The sequence below is a fragment of the Rutidosis leptorrhynchoides genome, chromosome 4 (genome assembly GCF_046630445.1).
Source record: "Rutidosis leptorrhynchoides isolate AG116_Rl617_1_P2 chromosome 4, CSIRO_AGI_Rlap_v1, whole genome shotgun sequence".
In the NCBI taxonomy this organism is placed as follows: Eukaryota; Viridiplantae; Streptophyta; class Magnoliopsida; order Asterales; family Asteraceae; genus Rutidosis; species Rutidosis leptorrhynchoides.
The window spans coordinates 233,349,371-233,368,155 of record NC_092336.1 but is presented as its reverse complement, the minus strand read 5'-3'; the positions used below and the strand labels follow the sequence as shown (position 1 = coordinate 233,368,155).

The following is an 18,785-nucleotide window of genomic DNA, read 5'->3' as shown; positions in this document are numbered from 1 at the left end:
TTATTTATAGTAAGATATCTTTATAATATAAGGTAATACTCATATTCAAACTTTGATTCAATTTCTATAACTATAACAATCTTATTTCGAGTGGAAATCTTACTTGAACTTGTTTTCGTGTCATGATTCTACTTCAAGAACTTTCAAGCCATCCAAGATCCTTTGAAGCTAGATCCATTTGTCTCTTTTCCAGTAGGTTTATCCACAAAACTTGAGGTAGTAATGATGTTCATAACATCATTCGATTCATACATATAAAGCTATTTTATTCGAAGGTTTAAACTTGAAATCACTAGAACATAGTTTAGTTAATTCTAAACTTGTTCGCAAACAAATGTTAATCCTTCTAACTTGACTTTTAAAATCAAATAAATACATGTTCTATATCTATATGATATTCTAACTTAATGATTTAAAACCTGAAAACACGAAAAACACCGAAAAACTGGACATACGCCGTCGTAGTAACACCGCGGGCTATTTTGGGTTTGATAATTTAAAACTATGATAAAATTTGATTTAAAAGTTATTCTTCTAGGAAAATGATTTTTCTTATGAACATGAAACTATATCCAAAAATCATGGTTAAACTCAAAGTGAAAGTATGTTTTTCAAAATGGTCATCAAGACGTCGTTCTTTCGACTAAAATGACTACCTCTTACAAAAATGACTTGTAACTTATATTTCTGACTATAAACCTATACTTTTTCTGTTTATATTCATAAAATAGAGTTCAATATGAAACCATAGCAATTTGATTCACTCAAAACGGATTTAAAATGAAGAAGTTATGGGTAAAACAAGATTGGATATTTTTTGATTTTGTAGCTACGGGAAATATTAACAATTCTATACAAATCATATCCTAGCTAAGTTATATTGTATTATACATGTATTCTAATATATTATGTAATCTTGGGATACCATAGACACGTATGTAAATGTTTTGACATATCATATCGACCCATGTATATATATTATTTGGAACAACCATAGACACTCTATATGCAGTAATGTTGGAGTTAGCTATACAGGGTTGAAGTTGATTCTAAAAATATATATACTTTGAGTTGTGATCTAGCCTGAGACGTGTATACACTGGGTCGTGGATTGATTCAAGATAATATATATCGATTTATTTCTGTACATCTAACTATGGACAACTAGTTGTAGGTTACTAACGAGGACAGCTGACTTAATAAACTTAAAACTTCAAAATGTATTAAAAGTGTTGTAAATATATTTTGAATATACTTTGATATATATGTACATATTTGTTATAGGTTCGTGAATCGACCAGTGGCCAAGTCTTACTTCCCGACGAAGTAAAAATCTGTGAAAGTGAGTTATAGTCCCACTTTTAAAATCTAATATTTTTGGGATGAGAATACATGCAGGTTTTATAAATGATTTACAAAATAGACACAAGTACGTGAAACTACATTCTATGGTTGAATTATCAAAATCGAATATGCCCCTTTTTATTAAGTCTGGTAATCTAAGAATTAGGGAACATACACCCTAATTGATGCGAATCCTAAAGATAGATCTATTGGGCCTAACAAACCCCATCCAAAGTACCGGATGCTTTAGTACTTCGAAATTTATATCATATCCGAAGGGTGTCCCGGAATGATGGGGATATTCTTATATATGCATCTTGTTAATGTCGGTTACCAGGTGTTCACCATATGAAGGATTTTTATCTCTATGTATGGGATGTATATTGAAATATGAAATCTTGTGGTCTATTGTTACGATTTGATATATATAGGTTAAACCTATAACTCACCAACATTTTTGTTGATGTTTAAAGCATGTTTATTCTCAGGTGAATATTAAGAGCTTCCGCTGTTGCATACTAAAATAAGGACAAGATTTGGAGTCCATGTTTGTATGATATTATGTAAAAACTGCATTCAAGAAACATATGTCGATGTAATATATTTCTATTGTAAACCATTATGTAATGGTCGTGTGTAAACAGTATATTTTAGATTATCATTATTTGATATTCTACGTAATGCTTTTGAAATCTTTATTGATAAAATAAAGGTTATGGTTGTTTTAAAAATGAATGCAGTCTTTGAAAAACGTCTCATATAGAGGTCAAAACCTCGCAACGAAATCAATTAATATGGAACGTTTATAATCAATATGAACGGGACATTTCATATTATTCCTCTCTTGCCAAATGAAGTAAACAAACGCTGCAAAAACCAGTTTAGAAGTGACACTTCTAACCCGTTTATGAACTGCAAATGGGACCAAAGAGTTACGAACAGACTTCCACAAGTTACATGAGATCGGGGTTTGAATAATAGGAGAAAATTACATACAAAGCTGCGACGAATAAGGGCACTCAAAATATAAATGATCGTGTAAATCCTGTTGACTTTTGCATACTGAACATAAGAGAATAGAACCAGGATTGCGCTCACAAGCTTTGAGCTTGTCTTGAGTCTTTAAACGATTATCCATAAGCAACCAAACCAACAAAGCGTGATGCGGGATACATGGACTGAATTTTGTGTATTTAATTTAATTAAATGCATACTTGATCTTTTGAGGACTACTATAATTAATATGAGAATATATGACTTAGTTTGACTAACTTGACCAAGTTTGACTTTGTTTGACTTGCATGAACTAGTTGACTTTGTGTAAAGTGCGTCAGTCTGAGCAATTAGGACAACTGTACTATGGATCAACTCTATATTGAAATAGACTTATGTAACTATATATTGATATATCTAGGCTATATTACCCGATCATAGTTTACCGACAACTCGTTGCTTGTGTAAAACTTCAAGTGCACTCAAGGTGAGTCTACAGTCTCATACATTTTTTACTTTTTGGGATGAGATAACATACTGTTTTTAATCTAGCTTTACGAATTAGACACGAGTACAAAAACAAATATACATATGAGTTTGATCAGAAAGCCCTTAGCTTGAATATCTTAATTACATTTGTAAGCTCGAATCATAGGGACGGGTCCGTTAGGTCTGACAGCCTCGCCCAACGAAGGGTGCTTATTACTTCGTAACTTGTACACTTGATCAGTGTATGCTATCATAGGGTAAAGGAAGTCGCGTAGCGTTTAGCTATTCGCATGTTAAAGCTTTATATTCAGATGCTCATAACAGATGTATAATTTTTACCATGCTTTGAACGAAATCTCGTGGTCTAACAAATGATAAACGATTTACTAAACATGTAGATTCACTCAACAAATTTTGTTGACCTGTTTTCATGTTTTATCTCAGGTATTAATTAATTCCGCTGTAGAACTTTGATGTTACATAGAAGTCAAGCTTTGCACTGGAAACAGAGTTAGTATCGCCGTTAATGGATTTTGATCGGGTGTTATAGCCCACATATACGTTAAATTTTTTTACTACGCATAACAAAATAATACTCCAATTTATCTATTTATTTACTTACATTGTATTTAACTATTAAAAACAAAGTATTTTAACTTTAGTTGACAATTTTTATTTAATTTAATTAAAAAATATTAAGAAAAATATTTACATATTCAAAATTTTGGGCATTTTAAATTTTTGAGTCCTAGGCGATTACCTATCTTGCCTATGCTCGAAGACACTTCTGCTGATAGTCTCCCACACTTTTGCAACCGCAAAGTCAGAAACATAGCCACTTGGATCAACCCATTGCACCACATCAGATTCAATTGACAAAACAGGAGGGGCAATTGTTTGAAGCAAAGGGTATTCATTGCGCCATGTTACTGGCCAAATCCACCCATTCATAGAAATGTAATCACAAAACTTTTCATTACCATCAAATCCAGCGCGTATAATATTTCTTCTAGATATAACATTCACCAAGTGACCATGATCGGACCATATATCATACCAAATTGAGGTGTTACCCCCATTACGGATTCTGTGTAAAAAATGATCTTGGATCATAGGGCTTATCTGAAGAAGTTTACGCCAACTCCAACTCGCATTTGCAGGCATCATTACATCCCAAAAATTGTGATCCATAAGACGATAAGCGTGGATCCACTTGACCATAGATTGAATTAAATTAGATACAGATGCATAGATGATGTGTTATAAATGTAAGAATAGGAACAATCTTTTTTTGTGATTGGATCTCCGACTGAAAAATCATATCGATCATTTAGATAGGTTATGATTTTAATTTAGTGTTTTTACAAAGTAAAACATAATAAATTGACTATTTTACCCCTTAAACTGAGATTTATTACAGATTAAGATTAGGTATAAAGAGTGTTAAATGAATGTGTGTTGGGTTGAGAATATGATAAATTAATAACCGAATTGTTCCTTGAATCACGTGGTCACTTTCCTATCATGTATTTCGATCCAATTAGCCACAGATTACACGAAATCAAGATTTGGATAAGATAAAGAATGGATAATTGTCTTGGCTAAAAGATAATTAACCTACACAATTGTAGAGAGTATTTTATGGATGTTTGTATGTTGAAAGTGGGTTTAAAATGATAAAATTCTGGAATCTTTCTTCATGGAATGGAGTCTTATAGTTATACTAGTCGAAAATGTACAATGAATTGTTGCAACCTTTAATAAATGGCAATGATTAAATGACACATCTCTTCACAATGGACGTTATTGAAAGGATGCAATTATACCGTAATAAAGCATGTAAACATGTCCCATAAGGTCCAGACAAACAAAGCAACCATTCATTTCTCAGATGCGGCGCATCTTTTGCCTTCCCATCATACATGTGGCGCATCAACTTAGGATTAAAATCCAATACACAAACGATTTGTTGGATCACTCTAAAATCACTAACAAATAGTACCAATTATTTTGTCTTTGAATATATATATATATATATATATATATATATATATATAATTAGAATTAGAATTAGAATTAGAATTAGAATTAGAATTAGAATTAGATTAGATAAGATAAGATAGATAGCAACATTAAAGTCTAATTAATATAACACGAGTATAGTTAATTCAAATAAATAATTTAATCATCATTGATTAGTATTAGTATGTGACAGTCATCAAATGTTTGTAATTCTCCTGCTAAACGAGGTAAGTTTTACTAAATGGAGACCGAGTTAGTGAAAAATAATTGATTTATACATAATAAATTTTTAGTACAGTTTTTTGTTGATAATGACAAGTAGGAAAAGAGAACTTTGTCATGTTTATGGGCAAGTCGTCTTGGGTGGAGATGCAGAGAATGTAATAAGTTACTGATTCTAATACATGGGACATGTGGATTTATGTAAGTTTCTATCGGTTGATGTTACAAACTAACTATGTTCCAATGGATTATATGTTCAAGTATTGTTATTAAGTAATGTTATCTGCATCCAGCCTATTTTTAAACTTATTATTATTGGATTGGTAGAAAAAATGTCAAGAAGAGCATTATATCATTGCAAGCTCATCGTATGAATGATGACCAACTAAACATCATGAATATGTTTGCTTACAGGTTTCGGTTCCAACTAACAATTACCTTCTTTAGTATCCAACCAAAGGTATTGAATCCAGTATTGTGCTCATGTGTTTATGTTTACAAAATAGTTATTATTCATATTCATTAATTATTTTTATCATGCCATTTTTAATGTAGAGTATAAACAGCACTCAAGTACTTCAAGAGTTCAAGTTATTATACTCATGTACTCATTGAAGAGGATTGGAGTAGTGGGTTGGATTGCAATCTGAAGACATGAATCTTTATTTTAGCGTATGTGTAGTTTTTTTTAACTTAACTATCCATGTTGTTACTTTTTGATAAGTGGGTTTGGTAGAAGATATTGATTTGTGAGTCTGCCATGAAGAGCTGAATATTTTTTAGTGTATTTGTAGTTTTAACTAATGGGGATAATTTTTATCCATTTTGTTGATATTTTGGGTTAATTTATACTCCGTATTAGCGGCAATGTACTCCGTATATTGCAAAACTTTAACTATATGGGCATTTAGAACATCCTTTTTATGACTTATTCAATGTTGATTTGTTCATGATTCTTTTATGTGTAGTTTTTTGTTTGTCGTTCTTTCGAGTATTCGATTAAAAATTGTTGTTTTCTATTTCGTGGAACTTGATGAATTATGTAATTTTATCTTAATTATCATAAAAAAAAAATCGTCATTGATTAGTATTAGTATGTGACATATTAACTCAATAATTGGTATCAGTAGGGTCCGTGCTAGACCCACCTGAAGATATACAGTTGAAAGCAAGAGTATTATTATATTTGAATGATAAATCCACCATAAATGATGTGTATAGCAATAGCAATAGTAATAGTAATGGTAATTCTACAGTAGGCGGGATCGTTTAGATTATTTGGATGGTTTCCAACTTAATTCTTATCACATCACATAATTGTTAACAAATAAATTGATCAACTTCAACCTCAACCCCAACTCCTAACTCCCTCCCTGTATATTTTCCTTTAGTTACTAAAAGCAAATTATCTGGGATATATCATCATGTCGTCTTTATTCAAAGAGGTTGATCACTTACGAATCCCGTATGATGATATCAAAGCTGCTACCAACGATTTTGACTCCAGAAATATTATCGAAACATTTCGTACTGAAAATAGATCCGGACTTATAGTTGATGAGGCAGATGATTATCATGATGTTTATGTCTACAGAGGGGAACTGTTTCGGTTTGGCAAAAGGATCAATGTTATCGTAGAAGAAAAAAAGTACATGCCAGAAGATGAGTTCTTGAAAGTGGTCTCAATGCTTTCACGTGTTAAGCATAAAAAAAATGTCACTTTTGTTGGGTTTCGTTACAGCCGCTACATAGTGAGTGAGTGTGAAGTAATCGCAAGTCTCGCTCAAATTCTAAATATCTCATCTCATCGCAATTTCATCTCAAATAGTTTCAAGCACATAAAGAAAAAACTCACATGTTACAAAAGATTGGAAATATGTTTGGATGCTGCCCGTGACTTGAGTCACAGCCATGATTGTGATGTCGTACATGGTGATTTCAGAAGCGATAAGATTCTTTTAGATAACAATTTGGAGGCTAAGGTCGTTGGTTTTATTTTGATGTCCCCTTCACGTTTTACCGATGATGAATTTGATTCCTACTTTGACCCAGTGTCTAAATTGACCAACAATTACCTTGACCCAGTGTCTAAATTGACCAACAATGTGACAGAGGAAAGTAATGTGTATTCTTTCGGTGTCGTTTTGATTGACATGCAATTTGATGGTCACTTACGCGAACAAATGCACTCAGAAGCATGGACCATTTTGTCAACGATGACTAATAAATGCTTGAATCCAGAACGTCGAAGCCGCCCAGATATGGCTCAGGTTGTGAAACAACTTGAGAAAGCCATATTTCTTCAAAGGAAACATGAAAATCCGGTAAGCCCATCCTTTTAATTCTACTTATTAATATTAATTAATTATTACACCTATTAATTATTAATTATTAATTATTAACTATTGTTTTTTCCAATCATTGTGTCTGTGTTTACCGATCAAATAGTTCTAGCACCTCAGCACATGAAAGCTACATGCTCATATCCTTTGTGTTACTAAATGTTACAGGAAATAATCAATATTCGACTTGATGATGTAAAGTTAGCCACAGAGAATTTTGCTGAAAAATACCTTATTGGATCTGGCGGATATGGAATGGTGTATAAAGCAGAACTTGACATTGACGATGTTTCCAGTATTGAAATAGAAAAGAAGGAGATTTATGATGCTTACATTTCGGAATTAGAAGGGAAGAATCAAAAGGTAATTCTTAAGGAACGTGACATTTTTGGAAAGTTCTGTTTGGGAATAAAAAGGAAGAATTCAAAAGAAATTCCTAAAATGGAAATTCCTAAGAAAGCAATTTCTAAGAAACGCCACACAGTAGCTATAAAACATATCATAAATGATAAAAATGGGCATGGTAGACAAGGGTTTTTACTAGAAATCGAAATGCTTCGCAGATGTAACCATCCTAACATAATATCACTTATTGGTTACTGTGATGAAGATTCTGAATTGATCCTTGCATACGAGTTTGTTCCAAATGGTTCCCTTGATGATTATTTAGGAAGCATAAAGAAGCAAACTTATCTTAACTGGGCTCATCGAATTAAAATGTGTCTTGGTATTGCACATGGGTTAAAGTATCTTCACACAAACGTGAGTGACAAACAATTGATAATACATCGTGATATCAAAAGTGCCAACATATTATTAGACAAGAATTGGGAGGTCAAGATTGCTGACTTTGGGCTATCTAAATCCTACCATGCTAATCAATTCACAAGCACCATCGTTACAGATAGGATTGTAGGCACTGACGTGTATTTGGATCCTGAATATTCAAGGACGGGTAGATTAAAAAAGCAATCAGACATATACTCGTTCGGAGTTGTTTTATTCGAAATATTCTCCGGTACATTGGCATATAACAAAGTTTACACCGACAAACATAACAGGGGACTTGCATCCGTAGCACGGAGGCACTTCTCTGAGGGAACAATCATGGAAATAGTAGATCCAGAAGTAATGGAAGAAGCCGAGGAACACTGTTTTGGTCTAAAGATAGGACCTAACCGAAAGTCTCTCGAAGTGTTTTCAAAAATCGCATTTAAGTGTTTAGCAAAAACTCAAGACAGGCGACCAAACTTGATTGACATCACTAAGGAACTTGAAATTGCATTAAAGCTTCAAGTAAGTCATTCTTTAAATCTTGTTCAACGATTATTTTCTTTGTATGGATGACCTCTAAACAATATGTCTATAAAACATTTATCTTAATGATACTGTTGGTCCGATTAAGGATCATTAACAACCATATTCGAGCAAAATCAAAGACGGAAGAGATAAACACGATGAATCAAACATAAATCAATATATTTAATATAAACGTTGAACTTACAATTGATTTAAACACAGAAACATCGGTGGTCAGGGGAGATCGAGCATGATCTCCCCTATGCACAGGATCGCCGAATGCGGCTCTCCCAAATTAGGGTTTAGACTCCTGATCTCTTAACCCTAAAGACACACATAAACTGATATATATAGACGACCTAGACTTAGGTTGCCCTAATGGGCCTATCGACATGAATAGCCCAACAGTTACATATGCTCCTATAACTGATCAGTTTCACGCGTGCATATAAACTAGGTGTACAATGTAAGAATAGACATTATTCGCCCAGTGACGGCCATACAAAATATGCATCAACAATTTCCCTCTTGGACGTTGCTGGCAAATGATTGTAAACACCTCTTGCAATCTTCAGTCAATCTCTGTTGTAGTACCATAAACTTGTGAATCACAAGCTCCATCAAAAGTCTTCCAGAATACGTGAAAACCCAAACTTCGAACATCAATGTTTCCGCTCATTGAAGTCGAAATGCTAATTGTCATCCTGTAGTTTCTTTTAACTCGTACGTGTTACTCATAGTACAAATGCAGCAAGATTCCCCTTGAGACATGGGCTGAGATCCTTATCGACATCTTTGATAAAACCTTCAAACAAACAGACTCTCTCAGAATCATAAACAGTAGAATCTTCCCCCTCACTGTTAGCTGTATCCTATTAAACATCGTAGCACTAACGTTCATCCTGACTTGCTTCTTGTAAAGGCAAAATATGTAGAGGAGTCCGTTCCACAATTAATAACTCAAATAAGTCTTTATTGCCATCAAACTACCAAAGAAAATTAAATTTGTATCTCATGATCGCGAAACATCAACCTCGGTTCGCTCTACTAGGCAAAACTGGAACAAACATATTCCCTCTAAAGCGGAATATCGAGAAGTGCGAAATACTAAACATTGTAGGCCCATAAATAGTCGTATGCTCCCGACTACCCCCGTAATACTTTTCAAAACAAGTGTTTCCGTACTCACTTACTAAATAAGTCTAACGGACAAGGAGGTTGTCCACTATAACTTTATACATCAATACTTCATTGAATAACATACTAGAAAGGTTACGTGTAAAAATATTGAATAATAAACATTTAAGGACCTTGGATGAAAAACTTACGAAAGTTGAGGACCGATGATGAAAACATCGAAACTTTAGGGACCAAACATGTAAGTTTTCCAAAGATCAGGGACTGAAAATGAATTTCTCAGAAAGTTCAGGGACTAAAACTGAAAATTCTGAAAAATTTATAAAACTTTTCGCGCTGGTGGTCCCTGGAATTAACGGGCCGTTAGGGATTTAACAGTGAGAACTAACTGCCGTTAAATGACTGGGTATGGATCCGGATCAGTTTTGGGTCGGATCAGTGCTGGATCCGAATCCATGGATCTAGTAAATGGGTTGCTGATGGATACGGTTGTGGTTATTAAAAGAAGAAATAAATCTTCTAAAAAGGTAGGCACATGGGAGACAAGTGAGACAAGGTATGACATGTAGGACCCACCGGTAAATAAGACTTCACAATAATTACAACTTTGCCACCCGATTTTTTATTTATTTATTTTTGGACCTGTTTCTTCTGCTTCAACCTCAAACCATATGAAAACCCTAATTTATACCATACGAAATTCATCAAACCTTTACCAAAATTCGTGAAAATTTGCAAGAAGCACCATTAGGACCCGGTAAACATTAACCCATTCTCAGATTTTGCAAAACCATACCAAAAATCGAGCTAAAATTCGATTTCAGTAGCAATTTTTCGAAATCAAAAAAATTCTCAAATCTCGATATATAACGAATTAGATTCTGAGATCGTGAAGAAACATTCACGAGATGATTTCCAACCTTTCTATTAAAACACTTTTTCTTAATTCGATCTAGATCTCAAAACCCCATAAAAATCAACAAAAGTCAACTGTTAGATCTAGAAACGAATTTGCAGCACAAATTAACGTCTTTAATATTCGATCTAATCAAGAGCTCGGTTGAACCAGCTCTGATACCAATTTGTTGGTCCGATTAAGGACCATTAACAACCATATTCGAGCAAAATCAAAGACGGAAGAGATAAACACGATGAATCAAACATAAATCAATATATTTAATATAAACGTTGAAATTACAATTGATTTAGACACAGAAACATCGGTGGCCAGGGGAGATCGAGCATGATCTCCCCTATGCACAGGATCGCCGAATGCGGCTCTCCCAAATTGGGGTTTAGACTCCTGATCTCTTAACCCTAAAGACACACATAAACTGATATATATATATATATATATATATATATATATATATATATATATATATATATATATATATATATATATATATATATATATATATATATATATATATATATAGACGACCTAGACTTAGGTTGCCCTAATGGGCCTATCGACATGAATAGCCCAACAGTTACATATGCTCTTATAACTGATCAGTTTCACGCGTGTATATAAACTAGGTGTATAATGTAAGAATAGACGTTATTCGCCCAGTAACGGCCATATAAAATATGCATCAACAGATACAAATTGTTAGCAATTAAAAGATGACCGGTTTATCTGATAGCATGCCAAGAAAATGATTAAAACACCAAGTCAACTAAATTTTACATGCAAAGCTAAGTTTAAACTAAATTCAAGGGTTAAACATGCATAAAGAATCTGGATGTTAGACTGATAAAATGTGAGGATTATATTATACTTCATCCGCTCCAATTCAATAGTCAATTAGTCATATTTTTCTTTTTAAATGTAATAAATTAATAGTTCACTTATATAAATAGATAAAAATAATGAGATAAAATTTTGTATACCCTTACTTTATGTATCTAAAACAAAAAGGTAGATAAAAAGTAAAGAAGAAATCTATAAATTGAAGATAAATTTATAGTGTGATAATGACATTTTTTTAAATTGTACGCTCTTTTGTCTATGGATTAATAAATTCGAATGAAGGGAGTAACCATTATTAATCTTTACATAATTACATAATATTAATACTCTGTTATTTAGAATGTACTTGTAACTAAAACTCTAAAATATGGATTTACGGATTTGTTATTGTTACTAATTATTACTTTAGAATCGTTAGATATAAAATGCCACGGAGTTGTTATTTCAACATATAAAACTAAAACGTTACATTAATTAATTAAAGATGACATAATTAAACTAAATTGAACAAAAACACCTTTAATAAAGAACGACAACTAAATATATAAATATTCTTTGTCGGAATCGTTAAACGCAATTTGACATTTCTTTTGGATCTTTGATCGTGCTTTCATCACCAACACGTGTTGTTCGGGATTCAAGTAGTGTTCAACCGGATGGGTGAGAAATGTTAAACTATCCAACATTGTACGCGTCTTAGTTTCCCGCTATGTCTTCTCCATAATCCGCTTCGTAGCATTAGCGGTTCGGTCAACGATTTGCGTGCTTAATCCGACGACAAACGCAAGGCCGCATCTAATGAGCTTGAACTCCTTTGACTCTTAGCACTTGCACGACACAGAAGATGGCGTACATGTTCCTTTCGAAATAAACTCTCAAATTGACACGGATTCTGACCACGTGTTTGGTTCATGTTTTCGTTTGGTGCACCTGTCATGGCTCGATCACCGCCTTTCTCTTGTTCACCACTCCCTCGAATTTTAAAAATTTTTGGAAATTCTATGAGAACTTTCCACGCTTCCTTCTATATGAAGTTACAACCCGTTTGTTCCTTGAATGTCCTTCGTATATGTGATATTATATCCGCGCCGTTTTGACCACTTTGCCCCAAAAATTCAAGCTTTGTGTAGTTTTCACTGAAATTCTTGATATCTTCGTCATTTTGCTCTATTTACCCGTGATTTGATCTGCTCAATGTTTTTCAATAACTTGCAATTTGTATCTTTGTCGGATCGTACCCAAAATTGATTTTTTTTTTATTAGTTCCCATTTCCAAATGTTCGAAAACTTGTGTCCAAATCATAACCAAAAGTTGACTTTCCGCATCTGACCTTGGCATTTTTTTGCATGTCACCTTTTTGCCTTTCGGATCGGGTTGACTTTCTTCAACTTCTCCGGGTTGAGTTTCCTCTTTGATTTCTTCATCTTCGGATTCGGATGGAGTTTGAATAGGAATTCGATTTGGTGTTTGTTGAAAAATCATTGTCCAGTGGTTTTTTGTTGGAAGTGAGTTTGGTATGGGTTATTAGCGTATTGTTGTAGATATGGGTTGTTAAGGTATTGTTCTTGAGGAGTAAACACGGATAGTGACGAAGTGTAAGACGCAAACCCCATACATTGATTCCAGTTCGAAGACGAGCCGAAAGGTTTGAAATACATTTGTGTTTCATTTAGACTTTGGAAAATTTTTAGGGCAGCGTGTAGTTTTGAATGGAACGGTTGGCTTGGTTTGATTTTTCTTGATTGATTTTTTAGGCATTTTGATGGTTAAAGTGTATGTATCATTTGTTGAAAGTGTATGCAAGTTGTGTAGTTGAAAGTTCTAAAATGAGTGCTGGTTTAAGTTTTTTACATATTGGTATTTTATTGTATTTAAAAAGCAAAGAACAAGTAGTTGTTGCCTTTTTTAATGGAATACCAGCCGTTTAAAATTCAAAATTTTACCAAATGGCTTCGTGCTCGAAAATACTGTGGGGGAAAAGGCAAGGCGATCCGCTTGCAGCATATCGAGGGTGATCCCAAGCTCGACCATTGCCAACGGCGCTACGAAAGTGAGCCTAGGCAGTGCCCGTTGGAAATGGCCTTACAAACTTTAACTTTTTGAAAAGATACTCTATGCAAATGTTAAGGTGATGTTTTTATAATAGCTTTTGAATTGTTGAAGTGAAATATTTGTTTGTTTGATTTCTTGACACAAAAACTTCATACCAAGATAACTATAATAATCACAATGCAAAAAATACGCCTAACCATATCTTTACTATAATCCACATAACCTCTATAGTTAACAAGAAAATATAACATAACTGCATTTTTACCAACTAAAGTCAATCTACTAATTCCAACATCACAATTCTTATCTTCAAATTTTCCATCTTTCATTCTTTATAAGTAAATTCGGTCCACCAGCTGCTCCATATAAATCCATAAAATGTTGCAAATTCAGTGTAGACCATCTCACAGTTTGACTTAAGAAAGTCAAACTGCTGAAAACCTTAAAAAAACTGCATATTCATTTGATCATAGTAAGAAAGCATAGAACAATTGCCTTTATTTTCTTTAGCTTGCAACATTCTTTGATTCCATTTGCCTTGGATATCCCAATTGCTCAGTTCTTTGACAGCTTCATAAACTTTACCATTTTGAATTTCAAAAGTCAAACCAACACATCTATTCCATCTGATCAACTCATTTATGAACGATTGATATTGCCACCAATTCATTTCTTTCCCAACCATAGCAATCATAATCAAAAAAGTTTGACTATCCAAACTTGACTCAAGAAAGTCAAACATGCAGCGACAATGTATATTGTTGTTCAAGAGAATTAAAGGCTGTAAATGCAATTTGTATTGATCAGTTTTAATATTGACTTGAATTGATACAATTGTGTTATATTTATGAAGCTGGATACATGATTATTTATACAACTCATTCTAACAGCTATTTCTTATAGAAGGTATGGCTCCAAATTAGCTTTTGGAACCCCTTTTACAAAAGAGGAAATGTACAGAGAATAGCCATTTGTATAGACAGAATACTGGTTGCCTTGTGACTTGTACGAAACAGGAAATGATGAAGTGCAAACTTCTGATCCTAAAGTCAACTTACCCTAAAAGGTAAGTTGACTTTCTTTGACTTCTTTTGACTGCATTCTAACACTCCCCCTCAACTTGAATAGTGGGGTTCCCGATATTCAACTTGCCAAGAACTTCACTGAAGAGTCTTCCGTTGACTGATTTGGTGAGGATGTCGGCCAATTGGTCTTCTGATCTTATATGTGTTAAAGAAATTATTTCTGCATCCAACTTTTCTCTGATAAAGTGTCTATCCACTTCATGTTTTGTTCGATCATGTTGAACTGGATTTTCTGAGATAGTGATTGCTGCTTCATTATCGCAGAGGATCTGAATAGCTTCTTTTGGAGGGAATCCTATTTCTATCAAGAGTTTTCGAATAAATAAAGCTTCCACCACTCCCTTTGCGATTCCTCTAAATTCTGATTCAGCGCTTGATAAGGAAACGACCTTTTGTTTCTTACTCTTCCACGAAACTAAGTTTCCTCCAACTATTGTGAAGAAACCGGAAGTTGATCGTCTATCTCCTTTTTCTCCAGCCCAACTTACATCCGTATAAACTTGCGCTTCAAGGTGACCATTCTTTTGGAATACAACTCCATTGCCTGCTGTTTTCTTTAAGTATCTGATGATCCTCATTACGGATTCCATATGGTGAACCTGTGCTTGATGCATAAACTGGCTCACAACTCCAACTGCATGTGCTATATCTGGCCGAGTGTGAGCAAGATAGATGAGTTTTTCCACCATCCTTTGGTATTGCTCTTTGTTAGCAAGATCAGCTTCGTCTTCCATATATAACTTTTGGTTTGGAATCATTGGAGTATCAGATGGTTTGCAATCAATCATACCTGTTTCTACAAGAAAATCAAGAACATACTTTTTTTGACAGATAAATATTCCCTGTTGGGATCGTAATACATCAATCCCCAAAAAATACTTAAGTCTGTCTAAATCTTTCATTTCAAATTCTTTAAATAAGTTCATTTGAGTTAGAAATTTCCTCTTTATCATTTCCTGTTATTATCATATCATCAACATAAATGATTAAGCATGTAATCAAATTTCCTTTTCGTTTAAAAAAGAGAGTATGATCCGAGTTGTGCTGTAAGGTTCGTACGTACGAGTATGTTAAGAGCTTTAACTCTGAGAGGTTTCTCTCTCTCTTTTCTGCTCAAAGCATCCGCCACAACATTCGCTTTGCCAGAATGGTATTGAAGTTCATAATTATTGTAACATCCCGCGTTTTTCCGTTAAATTTAATATTAACACCGTCTTTTTTTTTTTAAAAACATAATCTTTCGTATTTAAATTAATAGTTTCCGTGAGTAACGTTCATTATATTCCCGCTATTTAATTTTGACATCACCCGTTTACTCGAGCGTTTTAAAAATATTCGTTTGGTTAATTCCCGCACCCGCTTTGAAACATGAGGGACTTAAGTTGACAAGTGGGCAAAGTGGTGACTAGGTCAACTAGTCAACCACTTCACCTCCTCCATTCATTTCCACCAACACCTTCCACATTTCTTCCTCTTTTTTTCTCTCTACTTCTCTTTTATGAACATAAACACCAAAATCACAAATTCATCATCTAAATTCGGATCGGGAAGCAAACTTCAAAACAAATTACATATTCGTGATCCTCTCTTCATCCTCTACATTTTGATACCAATTTCATCAAGTTTGGGTAACATTTCTAAAACACTAAATTTCTCTAAATTCGTTTTATATACTTGAAATTGTGTTAGTTAGTGTCTATGGCTCGTGTGTAACATGAATATATGTTTTGTTTGCTCGATTTGTGGTTTGGAGTAACTAGTTTGAGTTTTTGAAATGGGTTTGCTTAATCCTTGATTTTGGATGAGTTAATGTTGTTAGATTGTTAAAGTGCATGTCTTAATTGTGTTACTAGTATCATTAGTCACATTTTGATGTGTAGGTTGATTAAGAAAACTTCAAAAACCCGATTAATGATTTTGTGATGTTTGACTAGGGTTTGATAGTTCTTGACATGAACTTTTGATGCTTGAATGCCATGAAATGTTAATTGTTAGTGTTTAGTAGTAATGTATGCTTCATTACCCTCAAAACGGCATATCATATGTGTGAATTGGATTCCCGAAACTTAAAATGCGATTGATGAACTTGAAACTTTGAAAATGGACTTTTATTGATCACTTGATGAGATTTCGGCTATTGTAAATGATGTTTGTGATTGATGAATTGTGTTTAGTTGTATTCCTTGTAAAAATACCTTTCCGATGATATAAGATACATGTTCTAATTGTTTGCGGATCATAAAATGTGATTGTTTGTATTTTGGTTCGTGACTTGGACCATTTTTCTGCAAACTGCATGTTTCCCAGGTAGTGCGCGCCGCGCACATACCTGCGCGCCGCGCATAATCAAAAATCCCAGATGTCTGCCTTCTTGGTTAAGTTCTGACCTGGTATTGCACATGGGTGCGCGCCGCGCAACCCATTGCGCACCGCGCAAATGGCCCAGGCCAACTTTCTTGTCTTTAAACGCTCCCAAAATGTTTCCCGCTTAACCGTAACTCCGATTAACATGAAACTTGACTATTATGCTCGTATATGACTTCTCATCATGAGAAAATTGTCGGACACCCGACCCGACCCCGTTGACTTTGACTTTGACCAAGTTTGACTTTTAGTCAAACTTAACCAAACGATTATACAATCGTTCTAACATGCTTAACTACTTGTATCGTGCATGAAACTTGACAAATTGATTCACATGATATATTAATCGAGTCGTAACGAGCCATAGGACTAATTGAACACATTTCACCCGACCTTGTGTCGTAACCGGTTAATTGATATAACTTACTTGTTTAGGTCAAGGCTAAGCAACTTTCATGCACACGTTTACTTTGTGAAGTACTTTTATACTCGTGCACTCGAGGTGAGATCATAGTCCCACTTTTTACTCTTTTGAACTTACTTTTGGGATGAGAAAACATAAACGATTCTTTTGAACTAAGTGAACACAAGAACGGGAAAACAAACATTCTACATACGAGTTTAGAACGAAAATCCTCAATCCGATTATCATTAGTTACATCAGATGGTGTAAGCGAGAACTTATGTTATATGGCCATATGGGTTTGACAACCCTCATCTTTGACGGTTCGCTACCGTTTACGGATGAAATATATTTTCGAGAATCAGTGTTTGTTCTAGCACTATTGATGGGGTATTCAACGGACGGAATGTTAAGTTTTGATAATTGGGTGCTCGTGAATATTAACTTTTGGAATGTACTACTATTATTTCAACTTTGCAAATCTTGTGGTTCGACTTACTTTACCTTTACTCACTTACTTAAACTTATGATTTCACCAACGTTTTTGCGTTGACGGATTCTTCTATGTTTTCTCAGGTTTATACATGGCTACTTGATACATGCTTCCGCACTCTTTGATTACTTGATTGGAGTCTACCATGCATGCATACGCTAGGGATAGCATTTTTGGATTCAAACTTTTGTCTACTTACTTACGCTATTTATAGCAACTGTGGTTTCAAACTAATTATGTCGCAAGTTATTTCATTCATACTTTATAACTTTGTAAACTTAAACTTATTGTCGATCCGTTTGTTAAACTAAACTTTGTACCTTTCAAATGAACGCGACATAATTTTGGTCAAACGAGTCTCATATAGGGACTACGACCACGCAACGGGACCTAAGTTAACGACGCCGTCAATAACGGTTTTGGTCGGGTCGTTACAAGTGGTATCAGAGCGTTGGCTGTAGGGAACTAGGACGTGCATTAGTGTGTCTAACAGAGTCGTTAGGACGCATTAGTGAGTCTAGACTACAACCGGATAGTTAGCAATTGCATTCTGACATACATTTGCTATAGATAGCACTTACTTGACTACCTGTGCATTATACTTGAATCATTCTTAGGAAGAATTTTTAATGGTACCCAACCTTCATCATACGAGCTCGTATTCTGCCACCTTGGTTGTTATTCACCCCGTCTCATCTTACTATTCATAAGTATTGTAAAGTCACCGTCACTACTCTAGATGAGTATCGTCATCACTGTTTATCGCTACGGTTGCGTACTACT

At 34.2% G+C, this 18,785-nt stretch overlaps 1 protein-coding gene across 1 annotated transcript; it reads right to left on the bottom strand.

The window, feature by feature from the left end:
* Window positions 1–3,582: 3,582 nt before the first annotated feature.
* LOC139841475 (uncharacterized) lies at window positions 3,583–4,047 on the bottom strand. The gene has a single exon (XM_071831692.1). The coding sequence runs from the start codon at window positions 4,045–4,047 to the stop codon at window positions 3,583–3,585; it is 465 nt and encodes a 154-aa protein (XP_071687793.1).
* Between the last annotated feature and the right edge of the window lie 14,738 nt (window positions 4,048–18,785).